The following is a 24,681-nucleotide window of genomic DNA, read 5'->3' on the forward strand; positions in this document are numbered from 1 at the left end:
ACTACCGTTATTCACTTAAAGAAATCGTTTACGCGCCTTTCAAGTCATGTTAAAGACCAATTTATAATTGTGTAGTTCCTTTGGTAGCATTCTGTGATCATGTCTATCGGCATTGAAATATTGGTTTGTTCTTTCATCCTTCCTGAGCAAATATAACACCCGTAGCAGTCGATACGTCCACTGCTCTGTTAGTCACTGTGTATTGTACCCCATGCATTATCTCTTGAATTTTCCTTCTGTCTTCGAGTGACTTCCACTGTAGATGTTTTCATTTTAATGACATCATTAGCACCCATGTCGTAAAAGAAGCTGGCAGTATGGTTCTTAACACTTTGATCTTTCTGTACTAAGACTGTAAATATGTAAGGTTTACTAAGAGAATCTCGGAACAAGTGATGCCAATGGTACGTAAAAAAATGTCTTCTATTATGAGTAACGTTGGGATTTTTGATCGGGACCCATACCTCTTGTGGTTAGGATACATTGTACTAGCTTGGGTGAGCAAGATCGAATAAAAAATTACATTCAACTGCTGACGATTTTGAAAGAAGACAAACACAACTGTTTTTTTCATAACATCTATTGTCAAAGACTGAAATGAAGATATGAAATGACAATAGAGGTAGCTACTTTGCTAAAAGACAATAAGACGATACGTCACACTTCACCTTAGGAATTGGAACAAAGATGACTCATTTCGATGCTATGTGCTATGGTTTACTGTCCAGGTACATCGTAGATGATCATTACAACTTTTCCCCAATTGCCCACTTGCATATGACATAATTGAACACGTGACCTTGTTTACGTCGTCAGAACAGCGGGAGTTTCGAAATTTGCCGTCTGCTAATTCTGTGACACCCAAAGTGGCGGCCTGCCTCTGTGACCTCTGACCCATGACGTCAATGGAAGTGGCCGATTAGGCCTGTTTTGAAAGGTGATTTTGGTCTTAATCTTATCCTATTACTCTTGCAACTAATTCTTGTCAATTTTTGAGCATCTTTTCAAGCCTACTTTGTTCAGTTCTCGTATAAAATATCATAATGGGTATGCTTGCTGTACTGTGGTCTTGTATATCTTACACGGGTCATAGTTTTATCCAGAAATATACAATACTTTTTTTGTGACAGATCTAGAATTGTTGTGCGCCATTTTGAATTGCTTTTGAATTTGTTTTGACGTGTGACATATCTTGAGAACAGAAATATGAGAACTTAGTTGGAAATAGTACTATATCACATTCTGATTGCATTTTTCATATTTTTTCTAAAACCCAAAGGTTTTCATAGGTCAATACAAAGTCGAGCATGACAGTGGGGTGGTCTAAAATTAAGTGTTGACTTTCACTTTGGAGTTATTTCAAAAATTTCAAACGTCTAAAAGGTTAGAGTGGGATTAAAGCTTTTAGTTGGCGAAGCCATTCATTAAGCCCAATATACTTTTTGATCAAAGTTTAGACTTGATTTAGAAAGCTTTGAAAACGTTTCAAGCATGTCAAACAGCTGTTTTTTCCACAGGAAGGACAATATTTTCCATACGGTTTCAAAGGCATGCATACAAGAAATTATTGTTATCAAGACATTTTAAATGTCTGGGCTCGGCTTTTTTCTGTAAACATTTAAAGGTTAAGATTTTTGAATGTGAATTCGGGGGAGGTTCCAACTAGCGCAATAGTGTGATATTGTTATCAACTAAAAGAAATAGATTCTAAAGTTTTCCAGCGTTTCCTTATACAATTGTTCTGCAATATATAATATTATATATATATATATATATACATATATATTGATATCACCATTATGGCAGATACAGACCTTAACAATGCTTGGGTGTCTTGTTACAGTTATAGGTGCATTTGGTATTGGTGATTCATAATCAGGTAAGACAAACTGAATTTCTAGGTACTTTTTTTTTTTAAGTGATCAAATTCACAAATGGGCAACACAAATAACACGCAATGCTCATATAGGTGACATCAGGACATTATTGTGTTTCTAATGTGTTTTGAAATTTCCACAACCAAAAGCAGAAAAGTTTTATACTGAACATAAGAGCAAAAATCTGCACGGTGGGCTTTTAATCATAATGCCTGACTGGGTGCTCTAAACTTGATGATTGGCAGCCAAAAAATTTAATATATTTATGTTTTTTGTTTGCTTCCAACTGGACAAAAATCTGATTAAGCAAATCTGAAACCCAAGACATTGAATAGGTCACAGCTATACATCTGCCATTCAATATCCAACATATTTTTGGACATAACATATTGGTAGCTAATATCAAGTAACCACGAATTTTGATACAATACTGTTGACTTTCAATTTGCAGTTATGATACAATACACCATTACACATAGAAACCTTCTGCAGAATATGCACTAATAGTAACATGAGACCCTTAATCCGACACTATTTCATGGATTTCGTGAACATACAACAAGCCATACAATGTTCCAGATTCATATAATATTAGCCATAAGCATGCTACTAGTATATTCAAAATTTCCCAACATTACATATTTGTACCTGATATTACATGTTACCTTCTACTAGTAATACAATGCATCACACCTTATACATTGTGAGAAATGTTTATGTAAGGACTATATAAGAGCTTGAGAAATATGAACATGACATCATGAACTTTGTATTACTAAGTAGATCTAGAGACCCCTCCGGTGGTATTTTATGGAAGTCTTGAACATCATTAAAGGCAGCTGCAGAGTTTTTTTCACTAAGAAGACTTCGTCTAGCAGCTCAACATAATGATGATGATAATGATGAAGACAATTTCTTTCACCATCAGGGATGATTTTGGCTTAGACACAATTTGTTCCACCTTATATATTGCAGGATTTCTTATTTTTCGGGATACAAGCCAACTAAATTTTATATGATCCAGTGAACTTGGAGTTCTTAGAGTTAGTGTTTTTGTTTGGGGACCCCATATTTTCTTAACTTCCAGACACTCCATTTCGCATTGAAAGGTGTGGGGTTTTTTTTCTTCCATGGCTCGTACCGTGCCGTAACCGGGTGGTCAGTCAACTGAGTTGAATTTGGGCTCGTCAATAGTTTTCTGAAGTGTCTCTTTTTCATTTTATTTATCAATTCAGGTTTACCACATTTAGGAAAGGATTGACCCAACAGGTGACTATTACCTTTTTAAGATGTTAACCCGGACCAGACTGTAAGGTTTGGTCCACTCACACCACTACTCTTTTCGATAAGTGTGGTGGGTTCTTTAATGTGCTCAAGGTGTGGCTCTTCTAAAACACAGGACCTCCATTTAACGTCGTATCTGAGGGACGACCCGAACTGAAGCTAGGTACTCATTTACACCTGAGTGAAGTGGAGGAAAGTCGTGTAAAGTGCCTTTCCCAAGGGCACAACGTCGAGAGGACATGTCAGGGGACCATGGATTTGAACCCAGGCCCTCTGGGTTCTGGGCCAAACACCCTGCCACTGCGCCACCGCGACGCCACAAAATTCTTCCATGAGTGAGTGAGTGAGAGAGTGAGTGAGTAAGTGAGTGAGTGAGTGAGTGAGTGAGTGAGTGAGTGAGTGAGTGAGTGAGTGAGTGAGTGAGTGAGTGAGTGAGTGAGTGAAAGAGGGGCAATGGCCTAGTGGGTAGAGTGTTCGCCTTGCATACGGTAGGTCGTGAGTTCGATCCCGACCAAAGACTTATGAAAATGGTACATACTGCTTTCTCTGCTTAGCACTCAGTATTTGGGAAAGACTATGGAAGTTAAACACACATCGCTACCAGCGGACCAGCCCCCTGCTGTAGTGACTTGCACAAAGCGATTTCCCTGGAGTTTTTGTTGGCTCGTGAAACTAAGGGAATCATCATTAGGCTCGTGTTTGCGTCGTTTTAAAAGCTAAAAGTATGAAGTTATTACGCAAATATGCTTAACAGTGTTTTTAAATGTCACTAACATAAAGATTTCAGCATTTATTTGTTCCCACTATTTTCGGCCATAAAACTGCTTTACCTTCCTTTAAACCCGCAAAGCGACCACTCTACCTACTAGGCCGTTGCACCCGGAATTTTGAAACGGAGTAGTAGTCAGCGATGCTTTGTCATCAGCCTTGTCAAATAGCTTCATATTTAAGCCTTGTCATATTGTGTCATGTATAATCTTGCTTTGCAAAGTCAATGGCAAAGTTATATTTGATTAGCAAACCACGAGTAGGTCTTGTAGATACATATCTGATGATTATCAATAATAGTCGCATCTAAAGCAAAATATTTTAATACATGGCGTTTGATGAAGGATTCTATATATTTATGGGCCTTTAAATGTCAGATCCCACCTATCTACTCACTGACAGACGAGTAGGTATGGAAATAAGACGTTAGATTCAGGGACTGAAAAATTGCAAGACTTTGAGTTGGCTGGGTGGAATAAAGAGTATGATTAGGCTGATTACTAGAAAGCAAATAGCCATAAGGCCATGTTGATTTGATTATATGGACGACATCCTCTGGGAACCCCAAAACTGATGCGAGCGTGCGAATAAAAAAGAAAATAGAAAAAGTTGTCCAAAAAAAATTCATTATGAAATCTACATGGTCAGGAAAATGGTCGTGGTCATGCACTTCCGGTAGATTACCGTGTCATGACCCCAACCCTGGTCAGATTTGAACTACGACCCGGAACCATATGAACATCTGCTGGTTAGATAATCAAGATGCTGCATTGCCATTGACCCAACATATCACTTGCTAACGGATGTTGGTAAAAGAGCCTTCAACCTACAAGGGTGATGACAAAAGACCGCATGAAATTCGTCGTGTTTTAGCAAGTGGGTTCCGGAGGGGCTGGGTCCCTTGCGCAGATAAAGGCATGTCTCTCTCTTCGGCTCACGCATTTCTGGATGTACCACTTCCAACCGTAACCCCTGTCCATGTAGACACAATCCCGGATCCTGGAAAATATACCAAGCAAAAATACTCATTACAAAAAGAAATCTAGATTCCAGTGCTGTGACATAAACTCAATCACAAATGAATATGTGTGATTGTGATTGTGTGTTTACCATGCATTCGTATTTCTCGATCATAAGCTAAAGCGTTTTAAGATGTTTCTTTTAAACATCATTAAGTAAGTGCCTATAGCTCACAGAAGCAGCCTTTGAGCGCTTTCTGACTGGTTCACATAGTAATGCAGCACAGGTGTCGTTGCTTATACATAATAATGAGATGCATTCCCAAACGCAAAGTATTTACATATGTACAATCACAGGGGATGACATCACTATGCGTTCCCAAACGTAGAATACAAATACCTGGTAAAAAATATAGTCGTTGCTATGATACTTTATGGCAACAGATTCAATCCACATGATGCAGTGGAAAATAATCTCCAAGCAGATGTACAAAGGCAAAATCGTAAGGTCTCTCAAGTTCCCGGTTCTACTGGTTCTAAAATTGAGGAGAGGATTAAGCGGGTATCTCACTGGAATACGGCACGTTGGCGACCTCGCTGCGACCTAAATTGAATTCGTGCTACCCTTGAATTCATAATGGAACTATCATTCAAACTGTTGAAGTATGACTTTGAAAATTAAAAAAGAAACACAAATCGTAAAAAAGATTCGTTTTTTATCTATAAAATTCGTTGAGCACTCTGTCAAATCGCTCGGTTGCAGCGAAGTCACCAACGTGCCTCAGTCTAGTGTGAAACCCATGTAACATGTTCTCTTACCCGTCGTTACGGTCGAGAGCTCCTTCAGCCCAGTTGGTGTAGCCGGTATCATCAAATGCGGTGCCGTCCTCCCACTCGAGAGTACCAGCGCTCCACACATCGGTCAGACCAATCCACACCCCGCGCCCTTTCCCCGTACGACTATGATCAACGATAGATATAAGGCTCGTGTATAAGAATGTATAAATACGAAAACAACAGGTGTAACACGCTCACTATCCTCATTGTGTGTATGTTGTCCGTGAAATAGTTCTTCAGAAAAAAAAAAAACTCTTTTTACACAACCAATATATTTATTTAACCGACTTTTCGGTGACCATATGTCACCTTCTTCAAGGCAGTTCTGACTGGTTCACATATTAATGCAACACAGGTGCCGTTGCTTATACATAGTAATGAGATGCATTCCCAAACGCAAAGTATTTACATATGTACAATCACAGGGGATGACATCACTGTGCTGTCCCAAACGTACAGAAGTGTAACACATACACAACTATCGATCAAAAACAATGCAACGGTTATCATCTATTTCTTAAGGATGCGGTCCCAAACGTGACTGAGTCTATATCCCCCCTCATCACGGTCAATGACGAGTTCTCTTCGGAGCTTGCGAAGAAGAGAATGCCCCTTACCTTTGGTAGCTCCTGAGATGTCCGATCAGCCACTCGTTGTCAGCCTGGCTGCGGATGTTGAAGATTCTCGCTCCGTCTTCGGCGCATATGGCTTTTGCAGCAGGATAATCACGGGGACGCGAGTGTAGCTTCAGGCAGGTGTCACCACGCGAGCGGTACGAGGATGGGCAGACTACAATATCAATGAGGAGAGAAAGATTTCAGTTAAAAAGAGAACACTTTCCCTGAATCAATACATTGTAGTAACTCAATTTCGACTATGAAGTACGGCCATCTACTATTCGATAGGGCTGAATCGCAAGGGTCTGAAGGCTGCCATTCGGCACATGCTCTGGGGATCTCAATTCGACAATTGCCAGACCCAGGTGTGGCGCATTTCCCACCTGCGGCCATTGAACTGTATGGTTATGAACGTATGAACAAATATCATCGTAATCCATCCAGAAATTCTTGAGTTAAGCTGGCTACAAAAGTCCGGAAACACAAACACATAGACACACACTGACATACACACACACACAGACACAGACACGCCAAAAATTACATCTCCATTTTTCATGGAGATAAAAGAATAACAATGGGTTTACATGGTGTTCATTCGTGGACAGATCGCCCCCCCCCCCCCCCTCCCTACACACAAATTGTAAAACATAATTATAAGGTTTTCCCAAGAAGGAATGGTAAAAAATATCGTACATAATGCTGGGCCGTCGCCAACGGTAGCCAGGTCAGTCCGTCGGTACCAACGACCAGGTGGTCCCGGCACGGCTGGATCCGGATCAACCCATGTCGGCAGGTTGTACAGATCCGTGGTCCTCGAGTACGGATGAAGCGTGTAGTGGATCCCGTCTCCCCCGTTGATCCCAACCTTTGAAAAAGAAACAAGTCAGTCCTTTTGAGTTTCGCACGTGTCCTTTCGAGGCCATGGGTACTTTGCTTGTCATACAAAGTGTTCTGTGGCATGAATAATGCGTTCATAGTTGGATAATAATGATAACTGTTCTTGGTCAAATCGATATATCTATGTGCTGAGATTACAATTTGACCAAATCAGTGTACATCTTTGCCCAATCCTGTTTGTTTCTAGCTCTTTTTCGGAGGTATTTCAGTACGTGGGTTCCGTTCTAATGTTCATTTTCATATACCGTTTACAGTCGTCTATGAGGCTGCTTAGGAGCCCCTCGCGGGGCCTCCCTTGTCTCGGTGTAAGTTTTTTACTGAAGGCAATGTTTAGCACTTTCTGTGGCGGAGAGTCTTCTGGCGTACGGAGAATGTGACCAAAGAGAAACCATCTGCGACGGTGGACTTCGTTTTGTAGTGGTGATGTTCTACACTTGTTGTACAACTTGACGTTGCTGATGCAGTTGGGGTATATGTGACCTGTTAGACGTCTCAGTTGTTTCCGGTGCCATGAGTCAATCTTATACGCAAGCTGCTCGGTGAGTCCCCATGTCCCGGCGTTATAAAGTATCACGGGTAAAGTTGGATATGATCAGAAAATATTGTATTTTGGTAACATGTGGTGCTTAACCCGGCACCATATATCACTTTCGTTCTACTAAGTCAACTCATCACTGTTCCTTGACACACAAGGGAAAAGTGATGCATTGGAAGAAACTTCTAAAGAGTCAGTGCGGTTTCCGTACCTGTGCTGGGTTCGGCCCTGTACCAGTAACCCCACTTCCGCTGTTGGTGCTCCCTTGTAAGAACTGGATCTTGTCGTAGTTAAACAGGGTGAAGGACTTGCAGCCATCCGTAATCAGCACCAATTGGAATGTGTTCCGCTAGAGGAGTGGCAAACAAATGTATATAATTATGCTTATTTACCTACGACAAGGTTGTGTTTATGGAATGTAATCAACTTTAATTATTCCACCGGGAGCCCTAGTACTACCTTTAAAAACAGTGTCATCAAGAAAATCTCAAAAATGTGTTGAACACCTGGATTAGTGCATGTGCATACTTCGATGATTACTAATGCTGTATTTAGTAGATCTTTTGGCTCAGACTGTCATACAAGCCAGGCAGTCAGAAAACATTCCATCTTCCATCGCAACATCTGTTTGCAATTAGAGCCTTAGAGTTAAATCCCTGTAAGGTCATCTCTCAGAAAAGTATGGAACTCTGCACATTTTGTTGGACTTACAAGATTAAAGCCATTTCCGCTCGCTCCAAAGAGTCCAACATCGTGCCAGGTTGCGATGTAGACCGAGGTCGCCGTGAAGCTTCCATGGTCGGTGGGAAAGGCTGTCTGGATGTCCGTGGTTGCTCTGGTCAATATAGCGGCGTCGGTTGTTTCCCGATGGTAAATGTAACCGCTACGGCCGCCATTGAGGCTCGTCTTGACGTCAGTGAAGTACGCGGCGATAACCCTGTTGTCAGTCACCGGAAACGCAGTTGGTGTGTAGCCTGTTACCGAGCCCCCAAAGGAGATGTCACCATTGGTGTTCACCTGGGAAAAGGGAATGATTCACAAAAGAAAACTTCACATCCAGCAGCAGATGACACGGACGCTTTTATGTGTCCTCAGGCAACGACCCTGGCGTACCGGCCTGTAATCTTTCCTTCTCACTGCTGGCCTGCCGTGATTGGCTGTTGCCCTCACACAACAGAGGGAGAAAAATCTGATTGGTTGGCGTATATACGGCTAGCGCTGACGCCGACCTGTGATCTGTCTTTCTTGCTGCGTTAGCGCTGGCCAGCCGTGATTGGCTGTTGCCCTTCCCTCACACAACAGAGGGAGAAAATCTGATTGGTTGGCGTCTGACTAGCGCTAACGCAGCGAGATGTACGGATCGCAAGGTTGATACACCATGACCGTTGCTCGACATGCATTTTGTATATACAAGCAGAAGACCGGGATATTACAAATAGACAAGCACAAAACAACGCCTTCTAATCACTGGAGGCTAATTTCCTTCATCAAGGTCAAAATGATAACAACGGTCAAAAACTGAAAAACTATTGTATGGAAAATCCATATATGGCTGTGTTGATGGAGGTTAGACATCCAGGTAATAAAATACGCCAAAAAATAGTTGCTCAAGTAACTGGATAAAATTTTGAAACAGACATTTCAGACAGCATCCGCTATCTTTTGTCAGTGACTAAGGAACGAACTGGGAATCCCATCCTCAACAGGAAAGGAGGTCTACACGTCAAACTTTCAGGCACGCGCTACCCCCCACCCGGCTCGACGAACAACATTTGCTTCTAAAACAACTAGAGCTAATTGGGCCATTAGCATACAAACTTTTCCCTACATAGTCTTCCATTGAACCATCCCAAATTGTCTTCACTTCACTAACATGTACATATCTATGGCTGTGGTTTATGCATATTGCCGAAACTGACTGGAGGGTGTAGCTGAAGGGACTTACCCAAAGTGAGTTGAAGGTATTTCCAAAGAATGGGAATGGGGCGCTGAGACTCTGTTCTCCCGATGTGCTGTCATCCGCGGCCCCGTCCAGAACGTCTGCAGTACCGGGTCCGTACGGGTAGAAGGCAGCATTGCTCACTGGAGTTATCTGAAAGGACACCAGAAGGTCTCATTTCTGTATTACTCCGAGTGGGTACCCTAAAAGAATCCGTGGCCCAAAAAATGAACGGCTGCATGTACGTGTGTCTATACCGGTGTAAAATCCCTTTTAGCTAGCCCATCTGATATCAAGCGTCAAACTGATGAAAGCTTGTTTGTAACTTAAGAAATTAGCAGGCAAAGTTCGGCAGCCGCGCGCGAGGTCGGAAGTACACAGCCCGGGCAGTGTGTGTGATTCGGTCCTGCACTTACAGCTGGAAATGCCTTTTTGGGGGTGTAGCCAAGTGCAGTTTGTAATTGCTATCAAAAGAGATTGTGTGTAGTGAAAATGTTGTCTTTTTTTTTTACATAATCTAGGGTAAATGGTCTCAACATGGAATGAAAAACATAATTTGGCACATTTTCTATATCTTCATTACGAACGCGCCCATGTAAAACGTATTATAACATGTAATCCTATGGGGCGAAAAAACTCATGAATGAGACCAGAAGGTTGCAAAAACGTCTATTCAAGTGGGGCCTGTTACAAGCTAAGGGATCTTGAACTTTGGTATGGACCGTACCACAATGCATCATAAAATGTACGGGCTGCCGAAAAAGGTACTCCCGTGGACTTTCATATTCCTGTACAATTCCTAGAATTCTTGCAAACTGCACACAATGTAGATACCATTGGGCTCGCCCCTGTGGCGTCGCCAAAAAGTTCCAGTTTACAATCAATGGCTTTTCGAGAAGATTTCAGTTCAGTCTCTAGAAACACAGTGATATTTTTCAACTGTTGTCTGGAAAAAAAAAATACATTTTGGGCTGGTTATTTACCTAACTTTGTGTTCATTTTCAGTGTTATTTTTCGGCCCAATAAAGGTAGCCTGCTACCAGTTCTGTCCGTAATTCTGAAAAAAAAATAGCCACGTCTTTCTGATTAAAACCATGTCCGGGTTAAACGGATTCCCGTCCTGTAAAAATTACCGGAGTGCGCCTGTAGACATAGGCGGGTGAGCAACTCTCCCAGTACCGCGGAGATCCCCGGGGGCTCACGATCAAAGACTAGCAACTTTGTTGCAACATTAACCCTCCTCGAGCTATGATCACAGGGGTCAATAATCTTCCAAAGACGAGACGCCCATCGTAACATCAAGCATCGAAGTTAGCGCAGTCAATCAGGCTAACTTCGACGTCCTGCCGACAGAACAAAAGCACCGCTGACGGTAAGACAATTTCTCGCGACCTTGTCCTGCTCAGTGGAAGATTCAAAAGGTTACCTATGACGTCTGTAACTTAAGAACAAAGGCACCTGCATTTGCTGGAATTGATGGCCGATTTTAATTGTAGCTTTCGAGGTCAATAATGAAGACAATTTCTCGCGGCATTCCCCTTCGCAGTGGAAGATTCAAAAGGTTACCTATGACGTCTGTAACGTAAGGACAAAGGCACCTATATTTGCTGGAATTGATAGCCGATTTTAATGGTAGCTTTCGAGGTCAATAATGAAGACAATTTCTCGCTACCTTACGCTTCTCAGAATTCAAAAGATTCTTATGAAGTTTGTAACTTACAGACAAAGGCACATATATTTGCTGGCATTGATAGCCGATTTTGATGATAGCCTTCGAGGTCAATTATGAACACTGAGTGGACCGGATAATTAGCATATTTCATCATACAAAAGAATACCTCAGCGGTCAAAATTGACTACCAGTAATGTTGCCTTACTAGACTCAAGCTTTGGTGGCTAGGAAATATGCATCATAAAATGAACGGGTTGCCGAAAACCCAGCGTATAATAGTTCACGGGTCCTGTGAAACAGCATCCCAGAATAGCCAACAGTAACACTTAAAAACAACCAAAAACATGCAAAACAAGATTACAACGTAAAAAGACGTTGCCATGGCGATGGTGGTCTCTGTTAATGTGTTCGTTTTTTAGCCCACATGTAAAAAGGGACCTCGCTTGCATGAATTATATCAGTTGATCCCCTTCTCTACCCAAATAATACTACTTTTCCAATTTATGAAAGTCTTGTAAAAAAGGATATTGTACCATTTCCTCATAAATTATGGAACTGAGGCCCTCATATGCAAGATTTATGTCTAATGATGGCCACATTTACTTAACTTCAAAATGTTGCAAGAAAGAAATTCCCACAATCTACCACTATGGATTTATAATATTTTGTCATTAATTATGCTTCTGTAGTTCCTAAAAGGCCGCTAGGGGGTCCAAATCTACAGGACCTATTTTACTCAACGAAGAGCTATCGACCTCTAAAAAAATATTGACCATAGCATGTTCAAAACACGAGTTTGAAAAGGGAAAGTTCCCCTGCAGTACCATGGAAAGTTGCTAGGGGGCCCAAAATCCAATCGCTTCAAGGTCTCACAAAGACCTACCCATCTCGGAGACTTCTGGGTAATCCAACATGGTGGTCGCCTAAATTGTGTTACGGCGAATTGTGGAAAAACTTGTGAAATACTGCCTCGCTCGGTCGGTTTTTTGGCTATTTCAACCCTTGAAGTTGTTCCTGAGGTTGTTCTGCACAGTCAGTGAAAATATGGCCGCAACTAGAGGCGAGGAACTAGTGAAAATTCCCAGGAAGGAATGGGAGGCCATAGTAGACCGGCTTCAATGTTTGGAAACACGCGTGAAGCAGCTAGAGTCTAACCTGGATACAGTCTCAGGTGAGGTTTCCAAACATCATGTCGACAATGTCGAGTTCGTCAAATCTATGGAATTCACCCAGGAAAACGTGGACGAGCTGACATGCAGAATGGAGTCTCAAGAAAAGGAGCAGGAAAACACGGGAAAATGGCTGTCCGATCTTGAGCTGTACGGCCGGAGATGGAACCTACTCTTCCATGGGGTACAAGAGACAGAACAAGAGAACTGCACGAAGAAAGTATTAGATGTCATAGGTGGCGAGATGAAGCTCGATACAAGGGGAATGAGAATGTGTGGCGTCCATCGCCTGGGAAAGCCAAGAAATAGAAGTGGTAAGCCTCGCCCTATTATCGCACGCTTTACTTGCCGAGCTGACCGAGATCAGGTTTGGAAGAACAAAACCAAACTCAAGAACAAGCCTGTCTTCATTTCAGATGACGTGCCTTACAATGTCAGGGAGTTGAGAAAGCGGAAATTGGTCCCTGCTCTGAAAAGAGCTAAGTCCAAGGGGAAGAGAGCGACGATCGTGGGGGACAGGCTGGTGATTGAGGGGGAGTCGTTCGCACACTGGAGAATTCCTAGCAAATGGCTCCAAGACGCCCCAGAGGCTGAACCTGAGAACATACAACGGTCACAAGAGACAGTGGGAAACGGACAACATCAACGGGACAAATCACAGAAGGGAAACAACACCCCGGGGAGCTCGGATCAGTCACAACATGCCACACGCGGAGGAGGGGGACGGACCTTAAGACCACGTTCCAGTCGAGGGAAAAGGAACTAGTAACTGTCCCTAGACTCTCAACATTATGAAATTAATAAAAGATGTACTTTCAAAAGAGAAAATGGAAAAGAAAAAAGCAATTGAACTCTTGCTGACTTGTGTTGATTGTTTCCACAATCACCGACCCAGTGACACTTATCAATCATTTTCTTTGGTTCTTTATTATTCCGAGATTTATTTGTTACTGATCATTTATAAGTTATTTTTGATGTGGTTTCTGTTAATTATAATGTGTTATAATCTCTACAGGAGCACTGGAAAATTCATCCAGTGCTCTTTGGAGATGACCCAGTTTTGTTGTTATTTCGATTATGATTATCTTACGATTTTGTTATCTTTATGTTCAATTCTGTTTCTGTTTGAGTACACACACACTGCTAGATACTTGATTATTGTCTACTACCGATTTGCTCCGGTGACTGATGCCGGGAATGCCATGACTAGACACCAGCTGGCCACGCAACAACGGTGCTCAGAAGGGTATGTAGATAGCCCTCGTTTCCTCCCTTTTAATGATCATGCAATTACTATAATTTGGTTTATTATCATTTGGTCATATCTCTTTGAGTCAAATTGTTACCTTTACTTTATATTATGTTTACTCTATTCTCTTATTTTGATTATGTTGTTGTACAAGCACAATGTGCAAAATCTACTTATCAGTAGCCATCAAATTCCGTGGGTTCCCGGTAGGTGGCCGGAATGCCTGCATAATGAGTATTACAATACCTGGTTAAAACACAGCTGCATGGTGATTTTTCACCGGTCGGCAGTAATTGTGGGCACAATGGTAAACAGCCACTCCAATATGATGACAAAACATGACCTGAAATTAGCAAGTTTTAATGGGAATAAGATTGCGAACCGTGGAAATGGGAGGGAGGTCTTTAATTATCTCCCCCTTCTCGCGGTGGATGTAGGCAAATTATTTCTAGAATTCTCTAAAACTGTTTATTTCTTATGGCCAAAACGGAACTACAAATAGGCAGTTTTAACTGCAATGGATTAGGAGACAAACGTAAAAGAAAAGAAGTTTTCACATGGCTGTCCGAAAAATCTTTTGAAATCATTTGCCTACAAGAAACCCACTCTGAGGCTGACGATGAAAATACGTGGGCCTCAGAATGGGGAGGCTCCATTGTCTTCTCTCATGGGACAAGTAATAGTAGAGGTGTGTTGATTTTATTCAAGAAGGATCTAGAGTACGTAATCCATGACAAGAAAATGGATGACGATGGGCGTTGGATAATGTTAGATATAACAATCGAAGAATTCAGGTTCTGTTTAGTGAATGTTTATGGTCCAAATATGGACGATCCTGATTTTTTTGAGACAATCGAGAGAGGTATACAAGAAGCAGATGTTTCAATTGAAAACCTGGTGATAGTTGGTGATTTCAACACGGTTATAGATAACAAAATAGATAGAGCAGGACAGAGGGTGCAAAATTATCACCCCCAAGCACGAGAAAAAATTCTTAACATAATGGACACATTCGACTTGATAGACATTTGGAGACATCGGAACCCAAATGCCACTCGGTACTCATGGCGACGCCAAAAACAAGCAAGTAGAATTGACTTTTTCTTGATATCCTTCTCTCTACTGTCCAAAGTTTGTAAAACTGTTATCGCAGATCGCCTTAGATCAGATCATAACCTCATAGCTCTTTCACTCGTTCTATCTGAATATCCTCGTGGGAAAGGTTACTGGAAGCTAAATACTTCATTACTATCAGACCCAAAATACCTGAAAGAAACCGAAAACTTCATCAAAGAGTTTTTTATACACAACACAGGATCGGCAGATCCCCAGGTAGTCTGGGATACATTTAAATGCTGTGTCCGCGGACATACTATTAGATATTCCTCCAGGAAGAAACGTCAACACGTTGCAAAAGAGAAAGAACTTATAGAAGAAATAAGCGAACTAAAAGACACGTTAGATCAGGATCCTTCCCCCTCCTTAGAAATTCTTCAACATTACGAGTGTAAACAAAAGGAACTGGAGAGGTTATATTATGAAAAGACGTGTAGACTGAACTTTTTATCTAGATGCAAATGGATGGAATCAGGGGAGCGTTGTTCTAAATATTTTTTGAATCTCGAGCATAGAAATTACGCCAGAAAAAATATATTGAGGTTAAGGAATTCTGATGGACGCATCCTCACAGATCCCGCGGACATCATTCATATGGAAACGGACTTCTTTTCAGAACTATATTCATTTCAGAAACCTCCAACTCCTCTCACGGAAGAAATTTGTGAAGATTTTTTCCCCGAAGATTACCCTAAACGCCTGTCAGAAGCTCAAAGACAAGAGTGTGAGGGTTTTATTTCAGAAATAGAATTAAAGCAAGCAATCAAATCTTTCCAAAGAGGAAAAACGCCAGGACAAGATGGCATTCCTGTAGAATTTTATGACGTTTTTTTCGATCATTTAAAATCTCCTATGTTAGAATGTCTAAACCACGCTTACGAACGTGGCCACTTGTCAAGTACACAAAGAGAGGGGCTAATATCACTACTTCTTAAAAAGGATTCAAATGGAAAAGACAAAGATCCATCCACACTAACTAATTGGCGCCCTTTAACACTTTTGAATTGTGATGTTCGTATCCTGTCCAAGTGCTTAGCCAAAAGAATGTGTAAAGTATTACAGAGTATTATAGAAACCGACCAGACTGGTTTTATGCAGGGACGGTATATAGGAGACGGGATTCGCAGAATTCTGGAAATCATTGAAAAATATGAAAAAGAAAACTCGCCAGGAATAATTTTTGTGACAGACTATGCTAAAGCATTTGATCGTATTAGATGGGATTTTATCTTAAAATCATTAGAATTCTTTAACTTTGGAAACTCCTTCATCAAATGGATACAGGTACTTTATAGTAATATATCAAGTAGAATTATCAATTATGGACATTTATCTAAGCCATTTATGCCTCAGCGAGGGGTACGGCAAGGATGCCCCCTGTCTCCGTATCTGTTTATTGTTGCCGTGGAACTTTTAGTCATTAAAATCAGGAGTAACTCAGATATAAAGGGTTTGATGACAAAAGATATAGAATCAAAATTGTCCCAGTATGCGGATGACACTAACTTTACTTTAGAACCCACATCGGTCTCACTTAACGCTTTAACTGAAGATTTAAATCACTTCAGCGCACTCTCTGGTCTCACACCCAATTATGACAAATGTAAGGTAGTCAGAATTGGTTCTCTTAAAGGTACAGGCTTTGTATTACCGTGTCAGTATAGCGTGGAATGGACTGATGGACCCTTTGATATGTTAGGGACACACGTTCCAGTAAATATGAATGAGATCACTTCCATCAACTGTAGTAAGTGCCTTAAGAAACTGGACTCCACATTACAGCCGTGGAAAGGAAAACCACTGTCATTGTACGGCAAAATCGCAATAATCAATTCCTTGGTTGTTTCGCTCTTTGCGCATATATTTCTTGTTCTACCTTCTCCGGATCATATGTTTTTTCAACAATATGAAACAAAAATTTTCAAATTCATTTGGAATAATGGTCCGGAGAGGGTAAAGAGAAAAATACTTTACAGCCCATATGAATGTGGAGGGTTAAGGCTCATTAATTTGTATGCTTTCAATGCTTCCTTAAAAGCTTCCTGGATTCCTAAGCTTTATCATAACACACTCTGGTTTTGTTCAAAACTTCTATCAAACACCCATGTTGCATTTAGAAAGGGTTTGTTTCCATTCATGCAAATAGGTGATGACAAAGTGAAAATTGTCAAGTTTCTGAAACATGAGCTCCCTGGTGTAAGTGTATTTTTCTTAGATGCATTGTCTTCGTGGCTATCATTCCAGTTTAACCCTCCTGAGAATAGTTCGCATTCCCATGTTCTGTGGTATAGTTGTCATTTTAAAATTGATGATAAACCGTTCTTATGGAGGGATATGCTGGATCAGGGCATTCTGTTTGTACATGACATTTTAGATGCAGAAGGAAAAGTGCTGTCTTACACAGAATTAAGATTGAAATTTGATGTAACTGTTTCAGAGTTTGTTTATAATAGATTGATATCAGCTGTCTCCCAGTACCGTCGATTGAAATGTTGTAATGTAAGGAACTGTAGCGATGTACAAGTATGCAGACCTATGTTACAAAATTATGAGTGGATAAGAGGTGTTAAAATCAACAAAAAAGTGTATAAGTTCTTTTTAGAAAAAAAAGATTTGATCGATCACCCTAGGAACATCATGACTTACTGGGAAGACCAACTGAACGACATTGTACCTTGGAAGGAAGTTTTTCTCCTCATACATAAACTAACAATCGATCCCCCGACCAGAATCTTTCAATTCAAATTAGTACACAAATTTTTAGCAACAAATAGATTATTACACATCTGGAAATTGAAAGATTCTCCATTATGTGCCCTTTGTAAAAAAGAGGAAGAAACAATAAAACACCTTTTCTATGACTGTGGAAAGGTGGTTGAATTTTGGCGGAGCGTACAAAGATGGTTAAACAAAACAACAGGGCTTTATCTGAATGTCAATAATCCAATGAACATTCTGTTGGGGGGTCATTCCGAATCTGTGCCGATAGTGTGTAATCTTATTATTCTTCTGGGTAAGGTGTACATTTTTAAAAATCGTGAGTCATGTACTATTTCGTTGCATAAATTTATCCCATTTGTGAATAATTTCAAGTGTCAAGAAGAAACCATCGCAGGAAAAAGAAATAAGTTAAGTAGTCACTTTAGAAAATGGGGCGAACTTCAAAATGTACTCAAATACTAGCATGTGTGTGTGTGTGTGTACTCTAATGTTTTCATGTAATACAGCTGTCTTTGTGCTTTTATTCTGTTGAATAAAGATTAAAAATTATTAAAAAAAAATAAAAAAATAAAAAATAAAAAAAAAGACCTACCCACCTACTAAATATCAAGACAATCCATCTTGGCACTCTTGAGTTATCGTCCCGAGGACTTTCACATTCCTGTACAATTCCTAGAATTCTTACAAACTGCACACAATGTATATACAATAAGGCTCGCCCCTGAGGCGTCGTCAAAAAGTTCCCGTTTACAATCAATGGCTTTTCGAGAAGATTTCAGTTCAGTCTCTAGAAACACAGTGATATTTTTCAACTGTTGTTTTGAAATGAATACATTTTGGGGGTGGTTATTTACCTAACTTTGTGTTCATTTTCAGTGTTATTCTTAGGCCTCCTTAGCATGGTACCAATTCTGTTCATAACGCATTGGCTCCTTTTTTTAATACTGTCGGTAATTCTGAAAAAATAGCCACGTCTTTCTGATTCCCGTCCGGTAAAAATTACCGGAGTGCACCAGTAGACATAGGCGGGTGAGTAACTCACCCAGTACCGCGGAGATCCCTGGGGGCTCACGGTCGGATGTTTAAGAAGACTAGCTTGAACTTTGTTGCAACATTAACCCTCCTCGCGCTATGATCACAGGGGTCAATAATCTTCAAAGGACGAGACGCCCATCGTAACATGGCCATCTGCGCCATCAATCTTCGACGTCTTGCCGACAGAACAAAAGCACTGTTGACGGTAAGACAATTTCTCGTGACCTTACCCTGCTCAGTGGAAGATTCAAAAGGTTACCTATGACGTCTGTAACGTAGGAACAAAGGCACCTATATTTGCTGGAATTGATGGCCAATTTTAATGATAGCCTTCGAGGTCAACGCAAATGTCTGAGATCAATTCTTGGCATTTCATGGCGAGACCATGTTACAAATGAAGAGCTTATGCAAAGAGCAAAAGTCCCCCCTCTTAGCACAATTGTAATGAAAAGAAGATTAACCTTTGCCGGACATGCGTGGAGGTTACCCGAGCACAGAACGACTAGAATCGCCATGACCTGGAAACCGAAAGGCACTCGTCCGAGAGGACGGCCTAAGGTCACTCTCAGGCGAACACTGCAAAACGACGGGAAGAAGCTGGGATTACATTCACTGGAGGAAATGGCAGTAGCGGCACAAGACCGCAACCTTTGGAGAAGAAGTATCCGAAGCCAAGTTGACCTATCCAACAAAGTTGCGGGAGGATCTAAGGTCTAAGGTAAGGTTCGAGGTCAATTATGAACACTAGGTGGACCGGATAATTAGCATAATTTCATCATACAAAAGAATACCTCAGCGGTCAAAGTTGACTACCAGTAATGTTGCCTCACTAGACTCAAGAATCGGTGGCTAGGAAAGAAGTTTTTATGAAAGTAAATGTGAAAAAGGGAAATATTGTTACTAACTCCAGATATGTTAGATGAATGGTTGAACATTTCAGCAACAAGTTTTCTCTAAAAAAACGGTCACCGTTGTATGGACGTGTTCGGTTGGGGGATAGCGGAGAGTTGGGCGGGCTGGATCGTCGGGGCCAGCGGGAAGGTGGGCCGGGGAAAGCTCGGGCGCGCGCGCGGTGGATGGCGCGCCGATTCACGGGGTCCGGTTTCCCAGGGTACGTTTATAGAAAACAGAGCGCCCGTAGAAGAGCTTGCTTCCAAGGTAAGAGATATATTCCACATGTCAGATCCAGTACCATGCACAAGTTATACATACAATTGTTTGATATAGCTGTATACACGTGGGTTCATTATGAGATCAGACCTCAGCCATATCCTGTCTCTATTTTCAGTTTGCCAAAAGAAACAGTTTTCGGATGGCTCCGAGAAAAAAATTGCAGATCAGTTGTATTTTCCATCAGAGAGAAAGCACAGTATAAGGCAAAAAAAAACCCAACTCGTAGTGTCTGGTAGAGTCTAGCATTTCTGTACTTTTTCTTGATCTTAACATTTGTAAGGGTAATGTTATTATAGTTATGTGTACCTTCACAGAAGTAAACATGTTGTTTTTACTTCGTTCCTTACTCTTCTTCTCCGCACAAATACAAAACATGAATGTCTCCAAAACTAGAGCTCGGAATAACTTGAAATCCAGCAAGCTGATCAGCCTGTATATACAACACCGCATCATGGTCTTTTTGTCCCATATAAATTTTCAAAACATCATTTTATGAGGCAAAAATGGGGAAAAATGGCATTTTACGCTCGAAATAGAACTTTAGAATCCCTTTAGAACCCCATCGTAACATTGTCCTAAAATCCAGGTAATCGAACCACGGCCGCAAGTCGGTGTGGCGTAATGGTGAGAGCATAGGGCTGCCAAACAGCGTGGCCCGAGTTCGATTCCGGCTCTCCCCCAGACATGTCTGGACATGCACCCGACGTTGTGCCCTTGGAAAAGGCACTTAACACAAAATCCCTCACTTCACTCAGGTGTAAATGAGGACCTAGCTTTGTCTAGGGACGTCCCTCGGCCGCGGATAGGACGTTAAATGGAGGTCCCGTGTTTGAGGAGAGAAACACCTTGAGCACGTAAAAGAACCCACCACATCTTTCGAAAAAGAGTAGGGGCATGCCCCGGTGTGAGTGGCTCAAAACGTTCCGGTCTAAATGGGGTAGGGAATTTCCCGAGCAGCCTTCGTAACCCCTGCTTCTCCTAATGGGTCTTGAGCATTGATGTTTCTGACCTAGGGTGAAGAGATGCTGCTACTGTAACAATTGAGCCGCCTTTCCTCGTAAATCGATGGCAACATCAGGCTCTGGTGAATTGATTTAAAAAAAAGTCGATTTCCTGGATTTTAGGACAATGCTCCAACTTGAAGGTTGACCTCAGCTTTGGAACACGCGACGGCAGAATGAAACCTGATTCGTTTCTAGAGGTGGATTTGCATGATATACGACAATGCTGCTTGAAAGTTTTTCTTGATTTTTATGTTTACCTTCACAGAAGTAAGCATATTAATAAAATTGAAGCATAAACAACTGCTACGTTCGATGCAAGGTCGCTGAATAGTGTCGGCTCTTACATAATAACACATACAACAATCGTCATGCAACCTTAAAGGTTTTTACCCTGAGACATAAATGTATGAAAAATACACACTCACACACAAAATTTGGGAATTGAATTTTTTATTTCGCGATTATATTGACTGAACAAACAAGATATGCCGCTGGCCCGCTGCGTAGAACGCCCCCCTTGTAACCTTACCTTATGTCATGGTCATTCCGTTCACCATGTAATACTATGTGTACAGCGGGGCCAGCGGTGGGCATCGTCTGCCCAGCTTGGAGTCGCCGTCAGGGTAAATTTCATTTAGCTTGATACACAAGGAGGTTCTCCGTATAACCTCCTTTAAACAGGTCGGATAAGTGTTTGATAAGGTTCGTGGCCGGCTTGCACAAGTTAAGTCTGCGCGACGTAAGTGTTGCAAAGTAATCCTTTGAAGTTCTCATGTTGATTATGATTGACAGGCGGACCGCTTCCGATGTGCGTGGGAATCATCGCAAAGCAACGTAAATGTAGATGCAAATTTTCAATTTTCTTGCTTTTTAAACAACCTACAAAAAACACGAATACTGGGCTCAGAAGAAAAACATTATCGTGCGATTCAAAACATGTCTAGACCTGTCTTTGCCCTGGATGGACTAGAATAACAGGAAAGATTGTCTGCGTACTTTTAGGATTACATTTGCATGCGGTATTGTGCAGACTGCAGAGGCCAGTATGCTCGGCAAGTGCGGGACGTTTTTGGTATAGATTTGTGTCAATTTTTGTGATCATGATAACCAGAGATTTCTGTGAAACAAAGTCTGTATCGTCTTTTGTGTACCATGGACCAATCAATCGTTCATCAATGTTAACATAGATTTAAATGCAGCGCGTGGCGCAAAAGGCCGCTAAGGTGAAGCACACCTACATCGCCCATAGCATCGGTAAAAACTTTCATACGCACGCCTTGCGCAATGTTAACTAGCTATTTATCGCTACGTCTCCGTGTCTTCAACGGAAATTACCGAAGTTTCAACTGTTTGTGCAACTGTAGGTCATTCTTTGGAAAGAGCGCGGGAAAAGAAACACGGTATAGAGTTGCAGGGCGTTCAAAGAGACTAACGTAGAGGACTTTTGAACACAATTAAATAGACACCTGTATTTGCTGGAACTGATAGCCGATTTAATGGTAGCTTTCGAGATCAATTATGAACACTAGGTGGTCCGGAAAATTAGCATAATTTTATCATACAAAAGAATACCTCAGCGGTCAAAATTGACCACTAGTAATGTTGCCTCACTAGACTCAAGATAATGAGAATTTATTCATCCCTTCTAGATCTCGCAATTGACTTATCCTGTGTCCAAGACTTCTCCTGTGTCAAAGTCTGCGATTAATCACTTTACCCTTTTTGGAAAAAATGTTAAGATAGACCATGTCAATGCATTGCTTGCAAATGTTGCCCCTCTATTTTCTTACTTAACTTTTATCAATTGTGTACTGTGAATGACCGCCTTTGGTCTGTTAAATTATAAAGAAACACAAAAGGGGCCAGGCGGCCATCCAGAAAAGTGCACAAGTGAAAAATTGTACGACGTTGTAAAAATTAGAACATCGCACGGCGCTCTTATCTACGGCGATTTTACCTACGATTTACCTGAGATGATCCTGCGATCTACGGGGTACACTACAATCGCAGGCGCATCTTACGATGTATGTGACCGGGGCTTAAGCGTTAGAAGTTAGCCAAGAGTAATTAATGACCACTGAGCTGACTCGTTGTACAGTGACTGAAAGATTTTCATTCAAGCCACATGTGCCAAAATGCGATGTAGTGAAAGAAGTGTGCTCGAGTCCAAAAATATCCTGCATGGCAACACCCAAAAGTAAAAAAAAACAACTTTGATAGTCTATCACAAGCCGTCAAACGTATGTTGCAACGTCGCGATTTTCTTATGTGCTTGCCTCTGCCTTTATGTTCATGTAAAACGGTAGAATGAACATAGTTTATTACGTTTTCTAAATTTGAGTGCGCCATTAAAGATCGTGGGCGAAGTAACAGAGAAAGAGTTTAGCCCCCTCTCACTGGACCCGCGGCCCGCTGGCGATGGCGTCGTCGCTGCGTCCTAAACTGGATTTGTGTTACCCTTGACTTCATAATGGAAATATCATTCAAAACGTGAAACATGAACAAAAAGACTACAAGACACACAAATTTTAAAATGATTTGTTTGGGTTTTTTTGTCGATGAAATTCGTTGAGTGCTTTCTCAATTCGATCGGCCGCAGCGACGTCGCCAGCGTTCCGCGGGTCCAGTGAGAGGGGGCTAAACTCTTTCTCTGTTACTTCGCTCATGATTTCAATAAAAACACAAGAAAACAGGGTAGCTACATGTTTATAAAAAACCAAAGAGGGAATCTACCTGAGCCGAGGTCACCGCCAGGGAGGCCAGCAGACACGCGGTCAGAATAAATCGTCGCATCTTAAGGTTGTCACGTCTTGTCCGGTCGCCGTTCTCAAGTTGACTGTGAAATCAGTGAATATGCGACTCCAGATAGCTATTGGCATGTACCATTAAATGGAAAGACGGAGGGGTGTTGTTGAAAAGATGAAATCGTCGTTGATTTTAAGAGTCACGAATAGGACAGATACTATTTTAATGTGCAATGTGACAAACAGTTGTAAGATGACGACAACAAATGAAATTAGAATAAAAACAATTTATGACAAAACAAGCGACTGTATGGTTCTCTGCCACCCATTTCATCAGAAATCACCCCGACCAAGCGATCTCTTTGAAACTCAGATTCGAATCAGCCATGACCCGACAAATTGCTTCCTAGTTTGCTTTAATGGCTAGATCTGACAAAACAAACTCGCCAGTGAGATGCTGGAAGGTGTCAGCTTTTAAAATATGCTTTCAGATTGTCAATTTTGGCACTTAGGCACGTTAAAAGATAGTTTCTACTACTTCTCTAAACGTTAAATCGCGGTCAGCTTCTTTCATTTCCAAAGTACCAAAATTGTCAATCTGAAAACATCTTTTGAAAGCTGACACCTTCCAACATGTCACTGGCGAGTTTGTTTTGCCAGATTTAGTCGTTAAAGCAAACTAGGGAGCAATTTGTCGGGTCATGGTTGATTCGAATCTGAGTTTGAAAGAGGTCGAGGTCGGGGTGGTAATGCGACGACAGCGGTTCGCCCTAGCGGGCAATGTTGTACACGTGGCGCAGGTGACTGGTAATGCATGTGTTACCCGAGGGAAAACGTGTATGATGATGCATCAATCTGCGTGTTGGTGGGGTTCAACGCTCTACAGGGCAAATTGTATGCTACTGTAAATGCATAAATGTTCGCGCTGGTTTTATGTTCTCGGTTTTCGCGGCTATCGTTTCAGCGCAAACTTAAAAACCCCGCAAACATTTTTGTCCAATACTGTAGCATTATATGACTATAGCGCAACGACGAACTTAAAACCACCGCGAACACTGCATTTTCGCCTTAGCGCGAAAAAA

The 24,681-nt window shown here is 41.5% G+C and overlaps 1 protein-coding gene across 1 annotated transcript; it reads right to left on the reverse strand.

Annotated features, from left to right (window-relative positions):
- Nucleotides 1–695: 695 nt before the first annotated feature.
- Nucleotides 696–23,691, reverse strand: LOC136444620 (sushi, nidogen and EGF-like domain-containing protein 1). The gene is made up of 8 exons (XM_066442264.1): nucleotides 23,589–23,691; nucleotides 9,723–9,869; nucleotides 8,489–8,794; nucleotides 7,989–8,126; nucleotides 7,039–7,210; nucleotides 6,343–6,514; nucleotides 5,708–5,848; nucleotides 696–4,928 (listed from the first exon to the last, which is right to left on the reverse strand). The coding sequence occupies exons 1-8, from the start codon at nucleotides 23,646–23,648 to the stop codon at nucleotides 4,799–4,801; spliced, it is 1,266 nt and encodes a 421-aa protein (XP_066298361.1). The 5' UTR covers nucleotides 23,649–23,691; the 3' UTR covers nucleotides 696–4,798.
- Nucleotides 23,692–24,681: the final 990 nt, after the last annotated feature.

The sequence above is a fragment of the Branchiostoma lanceolatum genome, chromosome 11 (assembly GCF_035083965.1).
Source record: "Branchiostoma lanceolatum isolate klBraLanc5 chromosome 11, klBraLanc5.hap2, whole genome shotgun sequence".
In the NCBI taxonomy this organism is placed as follows: domain Eukaryota; kingdom Metazoa; phylum Chordata; class Leptocardii; order Amphioxiformes; family Branchiostomatidae; genus Branchiostoma; species Branchiostoma lanceolatum.